Genomic DNA, 17,907 nt, shown 5'->3' with positions numbered 1-17,907 from the left:
GAAGCAAGCCTACCATGTTTATTCATGGCAGCTTACCATCAGATGGTACATGATATAGGCAGGTGGGCCTTGAATGATGTCCCTATCCCAGGCCAAACAAAAAGTCTTAAAAGACTAGAAAAATCAGACTTCCTCAGCCGTAAGGTTTTCTCCGAATACTACCTCCTGAAAACTTGCATAATCAAGTAAGAGATTGTAAAATGAACTTAACAGATGGAATTATATTTGAATGAAGTCAAAGAACCTCCACACACCTTCCTCTGCACAGTTTTCCGGGTCCCTCTATGGCTCTATTTTGTTCTAGCCTCCGTTTGCATAGTTTGACCGGTATCGAGACATTGTTATATGGGGCAGAGCCTAGTCTCTGTGAGCATGGCTGCTCATAGATGGAGCATGTGGGACTGAATGGCCCTAACCAGGCCTAAGCTGTCCTCCTGCTGTGTCGCCACCACAGAATAGCAGATAGGACTATGGTGACATGTTTCTGATACTGGGGACACCCATTGCCTCACCAGCCAGAATGGTTCTGCAAGGTTAAGTCATTTTTCTCTTCCAGCATCCATTGTTGGTGTGGCCCGACACATAAGTGGACTGGCACTTATTTTGGCAACAGATATTTCCTGAGTGCAAGGAAAGAAGAAACATACAGGTTAGAAAGATGGAGCAGTCACATAGGGAGAGAGCAGGAACCTGCAACTGTGAGATAAATGGACAAGGAGTGTCTGGTAGTGGATTAAAGGGGTGCGTGCTAGATTTTGGCTACCGGCGTTGATATTTGGTGCGCTAACATTTAATTGAACTAGGCTTCTGAGCAGAGTTTTGGGCATCAGCACCCTTTCTTTTGCAAATTATACCCGGCCTTTCACCCATTCACACACATCACCCATGGATTGCCAGAGTGCTCACCCTACAACATTGGTGGATGGAAGAAGTACAGACTGGAGGCATTACCCACAGGGGTCCCATAGTTGCCTCTCTTGGCCTCCACTCATCATTCTACCCCATATCAAAATCAAAGACAACACACAAACAACTTTTTTTCGAAAGCAGTAGGTAGCTCTAAATCTACATTTTCTCAGTTACCGGACGGAATCCTGGTGATCTTTTCAAGGATGATTTGGCACTGCAGGCTCCAATCCTTCTGAACGTGCTTAGGAATACAATTGAGGATGCCCCCCCTAAATCATGGGCAAAGGCAACAATTGTCCCTATCCCTAAAGAGGGGAATAGGAGTGATCCAAGTTGTTATCACCCAATATCTGTGCTTGATTTGACAGCAAAGTTATTGGGTAGGATCCTTTTTAGACCATCTAGAGACTTGAGCAAGTGAGCATCAGATTTTGTCATCTGTTCAATATGGCTTCAGACATGCATTAGGTATTGTAGATCAGTGCCTAAATCTTCATCTAGTTGTAAGTAAGTAGTAAGTACATGACCACCAGGGAGGGTTGTCTCTTTCTGGCATTCATGGACTTAAGCGCAGCATTTGATAATGTTCTGAGAGGGAAGTTTTGGTCAATGCCATTGTTTAAGAGGGCTAATCCACAAATTGTTAATCTCCTCACTCAACTTCATTAGAATGTGTGAAACTGAAACTAGAATTAGGTTCGGGACCCACGAGTACGGTAACCCTTTTTTTAAGATAAAAAAGGGGCCAGACAAGGCTGTGGGCTGGCCCCTTTTATTTTTAGTTTTTATATAAATGAGTTGGAAAATAATTTGTTTTCTGTGGATATAGATCTTTCCAGGATAGGAACTCACAATACGCAGATGATTGTGTATTAATGGCTCAGACAGAAAGAGGACTCCAAAAGCTACTGGATCACTTTGTGGTATTCGTGTCTGACCTAGAACTTACAACTAACAAATCTTAATCATACACTAGGATCTGCAGTCCCCCACGCAGCAGAACCCCTAAATTTCACATTGGTGAAACTGTACTGAAAACTGTTGCCACTTTCACATATTTTGGGATCCAATTTGATCATTGTAGTACACGGGTACATTTAAAAACTGTAAGGGATAGCCCACTGGAGCAGGCTATTGCGGCTATTTTTAATTTTGGTTCCAAATTAGGGACCCTCCCAATGGATGCTGCTCCTAATATTAAGAAAGGGAGACCTATTCCTATAGCTACCTATGTTAGTGTATATGGTGCTATTCTGATCAATGCTCCTTGGTAACCTCAACTTACACCTGGAAGACCGTAACAACCCCTGCTCCCCAGCACTCCTCAAAAGCTTGAGCAATCTGACTTACCCAACTCATCCTAGAACCGACACACACCACAGGACACACACTGGACCCCCATCTTCAACAGAAGAGACAGCATCAGATACAACTCCACCACACCACTCACATGAACCAAGCACTTCATCATCCACTTCCAAATCAACACACCTCAAGTCAACACCTCACCCAGGTTCGGCAATCCAAGCAGCAGCTGGGCCAAAATCACAGAAGAAGACAGGCTCTGCACCCTCAGCATGGATCAACCTAGCTCCGCAGACAACCTTGACAACGACATCAACAACTTTAACAACTGGTTAAGAACTTTGAAGACTCCCTTACACACATTAAACACAACAAGCATAGTAGATCAAACAAGCAGGACAGCTGGCACACAGAATACAGATTGTATTACCAACAATTGAGACAACACGAAAAAATATCAGTCGGGACCGCATCAAAGGAAGTTACGACAGCTGCAAGGGGATAAGAGATGTTCTCATTGTTAAGGATTTAACTTTGCCCTTAGCCACTGTCAACAGCATCTCTGCCTCCCAACAACTCTGTGACAACCTATCAAACTTCTTCCACGACAAAATCACAAACATCTACAGCAACTTTGCACACCGACCCAACCCCAGAGAACTTGTTGCTAACCTACTCACCACAAACCAAGATGGCCACCTGACTGAATAGACAACCCTCAGCAGAACCAAAACAGGGGCAATCATGGGGACCATCCACTCATGGGCTCAAATGGGCCCATGCCCCCACTATATCTACAACCTGGGAACATCACCAATCAGCAACACCGTGACCCACATCATCAACTCCTCCATCTCATCCACCACTTTTGCTGATGAATGAAAACTTGCAGAAATGAACGCCATCCTCAAGAAGCCCACAGCAGACTCAAATCAACTGAGCAACTTCCAACCCATCTTCCTGCTCGCCTATCCAGCGAAAGTGATTGAGAAGACCATAAACAAGCAACTCAGAACCCACCTTGAACTTCACCATCTTCTAGACAACACTCAATCAGGATTCAGAAAGAACCACAGCACCGAAACATCACTCATCGCAGCCACTCAATCAATCAATCAAGATATTTGTAGAGCGTGCTACTTACCCGCGAGGGTCTCAAGGCGCTGCGAGGGGGAGGGGGAAGGGGTAGTGCTACTTCTGGAAGAGCCAGGTCTTGAGGAGTCTTCTGAAGGCGAGTAAGTCTTCGGTCTGCCGTAGCTGGGTAGGAAGGGTGTTCCAGGTCTTGGCGGCGAGGTAGGAGAAGGATCTGCCGCCGGAGGTTGTTTGTTGGATGCGGGGGACGGTGGCGAGTGCGAGGCTGGCAGAGCGGAGCTGGTGGGTGGGGGTGTGGAAGCTGAGTCTGCTGTTCAGGTAGGCGGATCCGGTGTTGTGGAGTGCTTTGTGTGCGTGGGTGAGGGTGAGCAGTTTGAAGGTGATCCTCTTGTCGACGGGGAGCCAGTGTAGGTTTGTCAGGTGGGGGGTGATGTGGCTGCGGCGGGGGACGTTGACGATCAGTCGAGCGGAGGCATTTTGGATGCGCTGTAGTCGTCGTAGGTGTTTGACTGGGATTCTGGCGTAGAGTGCATTGCCATATTCCAGCCTGCTGCTGACGAGGGCCTGTGTCACCTTTCTTCTTGTTTCGGTCGGGATCCACTTGTAGATCCTGCGAAGCGTGCAGAGGGTGTTGAAGAAGGAGGAGGAGACAGCGTTGACCTGTTTGGGCATGGAGAGGGAGGAATTGAGGATGAATCCTAGATTGCGTGCGTGGTCGGTGGGTGTCGGCGCTGTCCCGAGAGTGGTCGGCCACCAGGATTCGTCCCAGGCCGAGGGGTTGGGTCCGAGGATGAGGACCTCTGTCTTGTCCGAGTTCAGTTTCAGCCGGCTGCTCCTCATCCAGTGGGAGATGGCCTTCATTCCGTCGTAGATGTTGGTTTTGGCGGTGCGTGAGTCCTTTGTGAGGGAGAGGATTAGCCGAGTGTCACCAGCGTAGGAGATGATGTTGAGGTTGTGGAGGCTGGCCACTTGTGCGAGGGGGGCCATGTAGATGTTGAACAGCGTAGGGCTGAGGGAGGAGCCCTGGGGAACGCCGCAGATGATGTTGGTGGCTTTGGATCTGAACGGTGGGAGGCGGACGCTCTGGGATCTGCCGGAGAGGAACGATGAGGTCCAGTCGAGGGCCTTCTCTTGGATACTGGCTTCTTGAAGGCGTGTTTTTAGAGTGCGATGGCAGACCGCGTCAAAGGCGGCCAAGATGTCTAGGAGGATGAGGGCTGATATTTCACCGTTGGCTAATTGGCGCCTGATGTCGTCTGTGGCGGCAATGAGGGCAGTCTCGGTGCTGTGGTTTCGTCTGAATCCGGATTGGGACGGGTCCAATATATTGTTGTCTTCGAGGTGGCGGGTCAGTTGCATGTTGAAGATTTTGTTCGATGACCTTCGCCGGGAACGGGAGTAGGGAGATGGGCTTCTTGAGGAGGGCGTTGATTTCAGCGTGCTTCCAGCTTTCCGGGAATGTCGCCGTTTCGAAGGAGATATTGATGGGGGGCGATGGCTGCGTCTGCCTTGTTGAATATGTGGAGTGGGCACAAGTCTGTCGGAGATGTTGAGTGGATGGAGTTTATGACCTTGCGTGTCTCGTCGTCGCCGATGTTGGACCAGGAGGTAAGGCGGTTGGCGTTGTTGGTGTTCGGAAGAGGGGTGGAGTCTGGCGTGGTCGGGTCGGTCATGGTGTTGAAACTGTTGTGAATGTCAGCGATCTTGCGGTGGAAGAAGCTGGCCAGTGAGTCGCACAGTTCCTGTGAGGGCGGGATGTCGTTGGTGTTGGCGCTGGGGTTGGATAGTTCTTTAATGATGCGGAAGAGCTCTTTGCTGTTGTGTGCGTTGTTATCCAGGCGGTCTTTCAAGGAGGACCTCTTGACTGATCTGATGAGGTGGTGGTATCAGCGGGTGGCGTCCTTGTGGTCTGTGAGGTTGTCCGGTGTGCCTTCGTGGAGCCATTTCTTCTCCAGTTTCCGGCATGCGCGTTTGGAGGCCAGGAGCTCGTCGGTGAACCAGGTGGCTCTCTTGCTGGCGTTGCTGTTGGGGGGTTTCTTCAGTGGGGCGAGGGTGTTGGCACAGTCGTTGATCCACTGTCTGAGGTTCCGGGCTGCGGCGTCTGGGTTGATGGGGTCAGTGGGAGGGTTCTTGGAGAGGGTGGTGAGCAGCTGGTCTTCTGTGACTTTTCTACAGCCGCGGGGAGGCAGCTGTTGGGTGCAGTGGTACGTGGTTGGTGTTTTGAAGGTGAAGTGAATGCAGCGGTGGTCGGTCCGGTGGGGTTCGGTGGTGTGGTTGAAGGTGATGTGGGTGCTTGTGGAGAAGACGGCGTTCAGGGTGTGGCCGGCGGCGTGGGTGGGTGCAGTGATGAGTTGTCTGAGGCCGAGGTTGGCGAGGTTGCCTATCAGCATGGTGGAGTTGGCGTTGTTGTTGTTCTCGAGGTGGAAGTTCAGGTCCCCGAGGAGGATGTAGTCCATGGAGGCGAGTGCGTGGGTGCTGGCGAGGTCGGCGATGGAGTCGCTGAACTGGGCCCAGGGTCTGAGGGGTCTGTAGACGAGCGTTCCTCTGAGGGTGGTGTTGGGGTAGGTGTGGATCCAGAAGTTCAGGTGTTCGGCGGCGTGGAGAGTGTCGTCTGCGTGGGTGGTGACCTTGAGGGTGTACTTGTGGAGGATGGCAATACCTCCTCCGCCACTGATGAAATTTGAATTATGCTGGACAAAGGAGAAACAGCGACCCTCATTCTGCCCAACATATCTGCAGCCTTTAAGACTGTCTCCCATAATACACTCATCAGAAGACTCTATAACATTGGCATACCAGGATCTGCTCTCAAATGGATCGATCTGCTTCTTCCTCACTGGAAGAAACAAAAGGGTCAGGCTGTCACCCTTCACATCAGAGCCCAAGCGATTGTTATCCCAAATCCCGCGGGGATCATACCTTGGTCCCACCCTTTTCTAATATACATCACACCACTCACCAATATCATCTAATCAAAACACATAACCATCATCTCCTACGCTGATGACACCCAACTCATCCTCTCCCTGATGGACATTCATCCACCATACGGACCAATTAACCAACTGCATGATCATGGTGGTACACTGGATGCAAACCAGCTGTCTGCAGCTCAACTACAACAAGACAGCAGTACTGGCTTTTGGCAACAAGACCTCCCCATGGGACTACACCTGGTAGCCATCGGAGCTAGGACCATTAACCACACCCACATAACACGCAAGACATCTAGGGATTATCCTACATGACAAGTTCTACATGACTGCTCAAGTGAACGCAGTGTATAACTACTGCTTCCTCCTCCTATCTTGCTATGAAAGATCTTGAAATGGTTGCCTGAGTACACCAGAAGGACCGTCACACAAGCACTCATCACCAGCAGACTGGACCACTGCAATACTCTCTATGCTGGAATCTCCAAACAGCTAATATATAGGCTCCGGTCCATTCTGAACACTGCTGCAAAACTCAAAATTGTCACTTTTACCTCATGTAACTTAATGTTTGCTTTTGTAATTTATTCACTTGTAATTTTCTCCTCATGTATCATTAGCGTTCCTATTGTGAAGCGCTCTGACACCTTCGGGTAAAGTCTGTGCTATATAAAAATGCATAAAATAAATAAATAAATAAATACTCAACCTTCCATGCTGCACCCACATCCCACCGCACCTCAAAAAGCTACACTGGGTCCCCATATACAAGAGTAGCCAATTTAAACTTCACACATACACAAACAAAGCCCTGCACAACACAGGCTTATAATACTTGAACAGCAGCATACATTTTCAACAAACACACCAGACATCTACTCTCTGCCTCCCTCTCACTCATTACCCGCATCTGCAAAAGCAAAACTGGAGTTTGCTCATTCTCCTACCTTGCATCCAAGACATGGAACGACCTTCATCAACACATCAGAACCTCCTCCTCACTACTTGAGTTCTTGAAGGAGCAGAAGACCTAGCAAATCGTATAAGCACCTTGGTGACCTCCCACCTTCATACCTGCCCAAGCGCCTGGATACACTCTCAGGGGATTTGTGCACTATACAAATCAATATAACATAACAAGCATGTGCTGCACTACCAGTGGTTCTTTTTTACATGAGCCATGGGGTATGGCAAAGTTTGCTGCCAGGATTTCTCTGGTATGGACATTTTTGAAATGCCACAAACCCAAAGACAATCAATGTAATATAACTGAACAAGTAATGAAATAATACTATTGTATTGCACCACATTTGGGATTTAAGTTTAGTCAGTACTCATTACAAAGGTGCAATAGGCATTCCAAAATGTCAAAAGAAATATCAGGATTTTACAAGATTTCCATTTTCACTGAAATGCTCAACCCAAGGATCAAGCTCTCTACAGATCTCCTACCCTGATCCATGCAATGAACAAAAATGAGTCTATTCACCTGTAAGTAACAAATATCAATGCAGCCAAGTTTACTTCGGATACATATAGAAAACCCTTGTTTTAATAGTTAGTAGCATGATGATCTTGGATTTCACATAGGATTTTAAAATGGTTTTCTCCACAAACAAATAACTATTGTATCCATCTCAAATTCTGATACCAGTTTCAGAAGACATGCTTGTGCTGGCATCTATTTAAATTTACTAAACACGAACACTTCTGCGATATGTACTGAAGCCTGGGATTTGGGGAATATTTAAAGGTTCTTATAGGATGTGAGGTAAGCTTCACAATGCTCCTACATCTGCAACCATTACTGTACTAAAAGATCTACAGAGGAATTGGGGTACAAGCATGACCTAAGTGAATGTAGCAGTGAGTAAATACAATTGGACAATTAATTCAACCCAAGAGAAGGAGATGTGAAAATCATCTCTGTCCCCTGATGGTAGAATGAGGCACTTACTGGAGCAATGTCTGAACTCAAAGCGCAGGTGGGACCCACGAAACCGGTCAATAGGAATAGGAAGTTTGATTATTTCTCCCCATCGAGGGCTGTTGCTATGGTATAGCACGAAGGAGTGGAACTGGCTTCTGTTCGGCTCCCCGGAACCCAAGCTGATGCATTCCTAAAAGAGAGAGGGTATGACTGCTTTATTGAATAATTAAACATATAGAAAAGGTCCTGCTCTGCTCAACATCTAAATATACTCCCATCAGAGAAATGGGCCTTCTCCATAGCAAAAGAAAGGAAACAAATGGAACATATGTAGGCCTGGACGGCACTGATCACCAGTGATACCACTACATTAAATATTTATGCAGACTAAACACAATGGTGGCTTGGTGAATGTTTCACAAAAAAATGTACCATACATATGTCAATGTTCTAATATCATCATAATGGGAATGAGCTCCAAAGAGGGGCTAAATAGGATTTGGACCAGGAAATGTTAATTTGTCATTAACTGCTACAGAATGAAGCACTGGAAATTTGTAAAGATTGTTTTACACAATGACATTCTTAAAACACGTGTCTCCCAGAATCTTAGGTCACAAGCCTGTTTTAATTCATTCATGCTCAGCTCTCTCCATCATTCTTTTATCCACTCTACCATGCGGTCTGCACATATGTGCAGCTTGAAAAGACTGTGATACAGGTATTCTTCCTTGCACTTAAGCTAATAGTAGGCATAGCCTTACTGCTTCTTTACTACACAAAGGTATGTGATACATTTGGGTGTCCATCAATGCACTGGTATGCTCAGATTATTATATGTACACAACGGACCGAGTGTACAAATTGATTTTATAGTTGCAAAGTCCTTTATTCCAATAAACATAGGGTTGAAACTGAGTAGTAAACAAAAGGGATACTTAAAGAGACAGAAAATCTCTCCAACCGAAAAAGTGTTTTTTGCAACTCATTCAGAATCATGAAAGGGGGAGGACAGGGATCCTCCACCTTTGTGTAATTTGGAATGCAATGCATAAATGATTAAACTAAAGTAAATGGCAAACAGGGAATAAATTACAAAAACATAGAAGTACGGTAAATAAATATTTAGGCGTTTAGAAACCTATGACACACTGAATGGAATTTACAAGAATTAATCATATATCTGATATTACAGATTCATGGAACAAAACACTAAATGATGAAGCAGGTGTACAACCAATATGATGACATTCAGTTGGCATGTATTTTAACAAGAGGTTTTAAAGTGTTCTTTGAACAAAAAAATTAAATGTAGACATCTATCCAGCATATTGGTTGCACATCTTTCCATATTGCATTTCACTAAGATAGGAGTGTACAGTTCACTCTTAATACAAGGAACATAACTGTGTTGTAGGAAATGCCCCAAAGATGAAAAATCAATGTGAAAATAGTGGAAAGTATGTTGACGTTTCGGTCTCCTGTTGTACAAATATGCAAGACCGTCCTCAGGACTGAAAGTAGTAGATAGTTAATGTAGAGGAACCCTGAAAAAGGTTCCTCCAATAGGAGGAAAGGAATAAGCTTAATTATTCTACTATGTATGATGTTAAAACAGAGAGAATCTTGGGGGGCGTGGCTTGGACGCCCCACGGGATGCCCGGCTGATGAGTTAGCTCCGCCGCATTGCTTACCTTACGTACGCCTTCATCGCGGTTTCCACGCAGCCCGCTGTCCCTAACTGCCAGCATCATTCATCGGAATGTTTGTGGTGCTGGGTGAGCGTTTTACGGTCCTTTGATGTGTCGCGCTTCTCCTGCTATGTGCTCTGACTGTTTGTTCGCGAGCATAGCGCCTGCCATTTTGTGAACGCACGCTTTTCTATGCGTGCCGTTTTCCCTCAGGCTATTCTATGAGCCCGTTAGGCACTGTTTTTAAACGCTTTCACCTGCTTCTGTTCCCGCACATTTGGTGAGTTTTTGTTATTTGCCTCAGCTTCAATGTTCTTTCACCTGTGCTGAGATGTCACTTCATACACATCTTTTTGTTGCTGGACTGGTTCTGCATTTATTCTAAAACTTAGAATATTGCTCCTTGTCTCCTCATCTCCATGGTCTTCAGTCTTCAATCTTTTTATTATGTGGAAATCTCCTTTTTACTCACCACAGTTGCCTCGCTAACTGCAGATGTGACCAAGTTTTACTTCATATTGTCCTTGTTTGCCTCCCACCACAAGTACTTTCACCTGCTTTCTGGTAAGGCGCTCAAGACATGTAATTGTTGTTCAAGTGACCCTTCATTTGATATCCCCTTTGGAATAACCCTGCTACTCTCATCAATACTAGGGGCTCAAACGTCTTCCTATGGGAACTTTCCTTATATGACTTTATGACAACACTGCCCATTTCCTCAACTGCTGTTTGGAGAATTTTTTGTATAAGCTGCCTACGTGGTTCGAAGTTTGTTTTTTGGTTCCTCCTGTCTATTCACTTCACCTTGGTAGTTCTTTGCTTCATATGGTTAAATTGAATTCACCAAGGTTTATTTTTGTGCCCTCTTCAACGGTTCCGGCAACCTCTTCCTTACCTCTACTCCCTCCTACTCCTACACCTATCATCGCTGGATCATCATCACATCGCTCCTCTACTACGCAGGCTATGTCTAATAAAACTTCTCCTCCTACTACTTCATCCAAACGTTTAAAGCAGGATCCTCCTTCACCTGACAAGGCTTCATCTCCTATTTCTATGGAGTTAATTTTGGAAGAGATACGTCCGTTACGTCCGTTTATTGAAGAAACTAACAAAGGCATGCAAATTCTGAAAGAAAAATGGACGACTATGGATTCCAGGATTTCTTCTGTCGAACAGCAGCTCTCGGAGATACAATCCAATTCTCAACGCATTTCTTCCTTGGAAAAATCGATTCTCTCCCTTCAGCAACACACTGAGGATTTGGAAAATAGAAATAGAAGGAATAATCTACGTATTTATGGTGTGCCGGAATCTTTGGAAGGTGACGACCCAGTGACCTTTTTCACGTCCTTCCTACCAAAGCTGTTAAACATGTCACCAACCACTTCCCTCAGCATCCAAAGAGCCCACAGACTTGGTCCTCGATCAACTGCTTCAACAATGCCACATGGAGTCATCATTCTCTTCTTGAAATTTACGGATCTCCTCTCAGTTCTCTCCGCGGCTAGATCAGCTCGTCAGGTTTCCTGGCTTGGTCAGAGGGTTTTCCTTTCTCAAGATGTCTCTACTGCCACCGCAGCAGGGAGGAAATAATTGTTATCTCTTCGACCTTCTCTACGTGCCCGCTATGGACTGTTCCATCCATGCATATTCAAGGTTACTCACCAAAATGGTACATGGACTTTCCAAAACCCTGGGGAATTAAAAAAGTCATCCTTCTTCAATCTAATTCTGGCATGGAGACCTCCTCTTCCTCTAGTGGCTGACTTGTTCATCATTAAGATCTTCTCGACTTTTGTTGTCTCTCCCCATATTGTTCCTATTGTTATTTTGTACTTATACATGTCTTGTTTTGTTTTATTTTATGTAGGAGATTATATGTAATAGTTTGTGATATACCTTATATTTTATCCTTATTGTTATCTCCTTGTACTCATCCGTTTTCATTCCCATTTACAGCTTCATAATGTTTGTTCCCTCCATCTTATGGCTCCCTTTTTTGTAAATCCTGATGTCATGATGCGGTTGGTTTGCTGCTCGTCATGCGGTTCGTCTTGTTGAGTGTCGCCATTACCTCACTTTTCTCTTGTATTTACCCGTCAGGTATCTTTTTTGCAGTCGTCCTTTTGGATATGTACTATCTCTTCTTTTCTCTTGTCTTTTGCTCCCTTGCATTTCTCTCTTTCCACTTCATCCTTCATCTCTCTCCTATATTTGACGGTATTTATTATTTCTTCTTGCTTTTCCGCCTCTTTCCTTCTTTCGGCTTTATGATGTTTGCATATTGTTTTGCACTTTTTACCGCTACTAAATTTATTTCATTTAAACATTCAGAGTTGTTTCCTGGAACGTAAAAGGTTTTATTAACCCCATTAAACGGGAGAGAGTACTTTTTCACTTATCTTCTTACTCCCCCGACATTGACCTTCTACAAGAAACTCACCTTACTGAACTTGAATCCCTCAAACTGAAAAGATCCTGGGTTGGTTCAGTTTTCTTCTCCCCCTCTGATAACAAGAAAAATGGTGTTGCTATTTTAATTCATAAAAAACTGAAATGTAAAGTTCTATTAGAAGAAAAAGATGCTGATGGTAGATGGATTTTGGCTAAACTTTTAGTTAATTCAATTCCTTTAACTATCTTTAATATTTATGGTCCTACTCAATCTGACTCTTCTTTCTGGCCCTTAATCACGAGCAAAGGTATTCAGCACAGAGATGAATTTTACTTGTTGGGAGAAGACTGTAATCAGATTATTGACTCATTCCTTGACCGCAAATCTACAGTCTGCTTTATCCCACACAAACCCCACAAACAATTTTTAGACACTATTTCTCAATTACTCCTCACTGATTCTTGGAGACTCTCACACCCTGATACCTTAGATAATTCTTTTTTCTCTCCTCCCCACTCCTCTTTCTCTCGACTTGACTATATTTTTCTTTGTCAGGCCTTATCTCAAACCTTACTGTCTTCTTTTATCGAACCTATAGTTATCGCAGATCATGCTCCTATTGTAACAGATTTTGACTTACTTTCTCCTCGCCCTAAATCTTCTTGCTGGTGTTTTAATTGTACCCTTCTCACTGATCCTAATTTCTCTTCTTCTTTTCGTTCTTTTACTAAGGATTTCTTTCACTTTAATTCGGATCCTAATACTCCTTCTCATATTCTCTGGGATTCCTTTAAAGCTACGGCAAGGGGCATTATCACTGATTTTGTTTCTAAGAAAAAAAAGCAATTTCTTCAAAAGCGTAAACTTTCTCTTTTCCATATTAAAAAACTGGAACATCAATTCTACACCTCTTCTGATAAGTGCATGTCACTTGGGGCCATATGTATCAACATTCCCTTTTGCGATTCCTAAATAGCGATTTTTAAGGAATCGCTATTTAGAAATCGCAAAATGCTATGTATGTAGAAATTCGCTTTTTTTTAGCGATTTCTTAAAATTCCTTAATTGCAATTAGCAAATTGCTAATCGCAATTAAGGAATAATTTCCCATTCATTTCTATGGGCCAGGAGGCCCATAGGAATGAATGTGAAATGATTCTCAATTTGCGATTCTCAATTTGCTAATCGCAAATTGAGAATAATTACAAGGGTGGGGGTGGGGGTACCCTGCTGCACCCCTGAAAATGACATGTGTGTGCATATGGCGCACATACATGCCCTAAGGGCATGTATGAGCGTCACATGGCACCATTACAAATTGCATAAAGTGCATTTGTAAAAGAAATCGCAAATTATCACCAACTACAAGTTGGTGGTAATTTGCGATTCCTTAAGGGCATTTTGGATTTTTTTTTCTTCATACATTGCATTTAAGGAATCGCAAAATTTGATATTCCTTAAATGCAATCGTAAAATAAGGAATGGCAAATTTTGCGATTCCTTATTGTGCACCCAAATTCTTTCATACACACCATTTTGCGAAAATGGGTTCGCAAACGTCGAAATTCTGTGAATTTCGGTGTTTGCGAACCCATTTCGCCTTGATACATATGGCCCCTAGTCTTTTACGTGCGAAAATTGCCTTCAATAAACCTACCATTTATAATGCCTCTTCAATCCTTCTTCGGAGTAGCGCGTGTTACTTTGGTGGTCGTAACAAGTCGGAAAAACTTCTAGCTAATTATCTAAAATCCCGTAAGGAACGTACCCTCATAGTCTCTGTCTATTCCCCTGATAACATCCTTCCTCATACTGATAAAGACATACTCAACCAGTTCCAATTGTTCTATCGACAGTTATATACTCCAGAATCTCCTCCTACTCCCTCTCTTATCCAATCTTATCTTGAGAACCTCTTATCTTAATTTTTTGGACCTTGAACTTGATCTTTCCTTGCATGAACTCTCTTCAGCCTTGCCTACTCTTACTAAAGGTAAAACACCTGGTCCTGATGGATTTCCAGTCGAATTTTATTCACATTTCTCTGACCTCCTAATGCCCAAGCTCTTATCCCTTTTTCAGTCATTCTACTCTTCTGGCAAGTCAGAAAGTTCCTTTCAGGATGCCCCCATTTGCCTTATTCCTAAAGATGGTCGTGATCCCAAATACTGTAAAAACTATCGTCCAATCTCATTGATTAACGTTGACTACAAACTTTTTGCTAAATTACTTGCTCTCCGTTTGGATCCATTTATGCCTCATCTTATTGGTAAAGAACAATGTGGTTTTATTAAAGGGAGGCTTACCTCTGACAATTCTCGACTTTTTCTAAATGTCTTGAATAAGGCTTCTTCCCTCTCATTCCCCCTGGTTGCCATTTCTGTGGATGCCGAAAAAGCTTTTGATAGAGTAGATTGGTCTTTTTTGTTTGCTTCTCTAAAATGGCATGGCTTTGGCCCTAATTTTAATTCGCTTATATCATGTTATACTCTTCTCCCAAAGCTTCAGTTCTTGTCAACGGCCAACTTTCCTCTTCATTCTCTCTCCAAAGGGGTGTTTGTCAAGGTTGTCCTCTTTCCCCTCTTCTCTTTGTTTTAGCTCTTCAACCGTTTCTCTCTTCCATCGGCAATAACGTCTCTATTACTGGCTTTCCCTACGGTGATCATCAATTAAAACTTTCTGCATATGCAGATGATATCCTTCTTTTTATCTCAAATCCCGAAATGTCTATCCCCCCTTTACTGTCTGCATTCACTAAATTCTCCCTTGTCTCAGGATACAAAATCAATTCCGATAAAACTGAACTTCTTCCCTTGACCAAATCTTGTCTTCCTCATCTTTTTTCCACGACTGGATTTGCTTGGAACAATACGAAGATCAAATATCTTGGTATTTGGTTTTCTAACTCTATTGTATCCTCCATTAAATTAAATATGTCCGCTGTTTTATCTCGAATCGACCAGTTGTTTTCCTCTTGGAATCCTCTTTTTCTTTCTTGGTGGGGTCGTCTTGATTCTATCAAGATGATGATTGCCCCTATCCTTATCTACATCCTCTCCATGCTGCCTGTTCATATTCCGGTCCTTTATTTCAAACGTATTGACTCCTCTCTTTCAAAATTCCTTTGGAAAAAAAAAATTCTAGAATTTCTCTTGCTGCCCTTCGTCTATCTAAATCGAATGGTGGATTTCACTTTCCCGACTTCCGTCTCTACCACAAATCCTTCTCTTTACGTCAAGCTGCTCGCCGGCTTTCGTCTGAACCTTCCCCTTTTTCTCCTCTTTGGCTTCGCATTGAACAGATTTTATTATAGCCCTTCTCTTTTGAGGAAGTCTTGCGATTTTCTTCCAAATCTCCCTACACCTCTCCTCCTTTGTTTAAACATACTTTTTCTCTTTTGAAGCCCTTGATCTTTCCGATAGAAATGTCACAGGGCTCTTTTCTACGTACCCCTATCTGGTATAACTCTCTTCTTCTCTTGAATAACAGGCCTATTTTTTGGACGTCTTGGAGGTCGAAAGGTATCATATGGGTTAATCCCCTTTTTGATGGCGTGTCGCCTTACACCTTTCCTCAGTTTCAACTCCGGTTCCGATGCCCTCGCTCTTTCCTTCAGAAATTTACTATACTTATGGGACTAATCCTTGATTGCTATTATTCTCTTCCTTCTTCCATCTCCTCAACCCCTCCATCTCACCTTCTTTGATTCTTTCTACCCTTTCTAAAGCTTCTTTAATTTATAAATGTTATGCCTCTCCTAACACAGATCGTATCAAAACCAAATTGGAGCTTTCTTGGGAAAAAGATCTAGCATGTACTTACCCCATAGCTCTCTGAGATCAATTCTGGTCCAGATCCTTAAAAATTTCTCTCTCTGCGTCTCTTACTCAATCTCTATTTTTTCTCTATCATAGATTGTACTTTACTCCCTCTTCTCTTTCTCGCTTTACGTCCTCTTCTGACTCTAATTGTTGGATTTGTGGTACCTCTAATGCTGATCTTATGCATATGTTCTTTCTCTGTCCTACTGTGTCTGTTTTCTGGAATAAGGTGTGGTCTTGCATTTCTCGCACTTTCACTCTTTCCATTCCATCCTCACAACATCTTCTCTTTTTGGGCTCTCTCTCTGACTCTTTAGTTTTACCTCCGCACTCACAAGGTCTTTTTGATCTAATGCTCGCACTTGCATTTCATCACATCTCTTCTAATTGGAAATCCCTTGCGAATGTCTCCATACAAGGTTGGTGACTCTTGCATTGTCACTTTCATACACTTGATGTTGCCTTTGCCTCTTCCTGTAAACCAGTTCGTAACGTAGATCTTTACTGGTTACCTCTTACCAACTACCTAGATCAACTAGCTCGCCAGAATCCTACCCATGTCAATTCAGAGAATTTGAAACCTCCTTGAAGGACTATACTCTCTTCCGCTTGTTTTATATAATATTGTTTACACTGTTTTCATATTGCATTATTCTCGTACACTGTTCAATTTTTATTATTAATTGTACCATTTGTCGTTTTGCTGTTATTCTCTATAGGATTATCTATAGGATTATCTTATTATAACACTTCCTCACTTACCCTTCCCTTCCCTCCCCTTCTAGTCCCTTAGAAAACCTATAAAATGCTTTATATTTTTGTTGACATTGGCCATGCTATATTTTCTGAATTGTTTTGCTTGCCTTATGTCTTTTTGCTGATGCCATATTATTGTATTTTATTATTGTTCTTTAAATAAAGCTTTCAAACATAAAAAAAAACCAGAGAGAATCTTGAGATTACTCTGCCAAACACTGTTCAAGTTGCCATCTCAGCATGGAACCGTGACTGAAATGCAGGAATGCAGAGTGAAACTGAATGCTACCTTGATGTCATTCCCCTCAGCTGAAAATATTTTTAGCAGCCATTTAAGGAGAAGGGCTACTTTTAAGAAAGAAGTGTTCACATGCATGGAATTTAAATTCAGGGTTGGAAGTTTGCTGTCCCTCGCCGGACTCCCCTCCTGCATTTTCATTTATATACAAGGAGACACACAATATCTGGTGCCTCACAAATTACAATGAACCAGATTGTATGACCTCATTTGAATGTGCATTTTGCAATTCAACTGATTAGTACATCTGTAGCATTGTAAAATGGAGTGCAGGTTGCAAATCGTTTTGTGTACAAAAAGACATAGGCCAAGTATATCAAGCCATATTTGCTCTAATCATATATGACCTCTGACCTATAACCTCTCGGCTGCAATCAATATTATTCTGTATAATGGAACTTATCATACTACAATAGTATGTTAAGCTGTGTTACTGTTTTATGATGTTTACAAGAGTGTGCCTATGTTACACGTATAATGCATATGAACATATTTTCCTATTATCAGTACATACCTCTGCCTTCTTTATTGTAAGGTACAATACAAATATAAAGTAAGCCAGTAGACCCTACACGTGAGTTAGCTTTGACAACAAATTATCACACTACTATCTCTCACACATCATGAGGACAAACACTGCTTCTCAAACATATTTCCACTTTGCAAGAACTACTACAGAAAGGGATAATGCTCAATATAATGGGAAGAGATGACCGATTATCCACAGAGCCGTATTTACAGGCCATATGGTACATTCCTTAGGCTTACCCAATG

The 17,907-nt window shown here is 43.2% G+C and overlaps 1 protein-coding gene across 1 annotated transcript in view; it reads right to left on the bottom strand.

Annotated features, from left to right (window-relative positions):
* The window catches only part of DOCK3 (dedicator of cytokinesis 3), a 1,414,611-nt gene that overhangs the window by 343,895 nt on the left and 1,052,809 nt on the right, over window positions 1–17,907 (bottom strand). Inside the window, exon 16 of the mRNA XM_086938817.1 lies at window positions 8,197–8,359. Coding sequence (XP_086794943.1) covers window positions 8,197–8,359 — 163 coding nt within the window. The remainder of the gene's footprint in view (window positions 1–8,196; window positions 8,360–17,907) is intronic.

This window comes from Lissotriton vulgaris, chromosome 9, assembly GCF_964263255.1.
Source record: "Lissotriton vulgaris chromosome 9, aLisVul1.2, whole genome shotgun sequence".
In the NCBI taxonomy this organism is placed as follows: Eukaryota; Metazoa; Chordata; class Amphibia; order Caudata; family Salamandridae; genus Lissotriton; species Lissotriton vulgaris.
The sequence above is the reverse complement of the archived record's forward strand: the minus strand, read 5'-3'. Positions and strand labels throughout refer to the sequence as shown.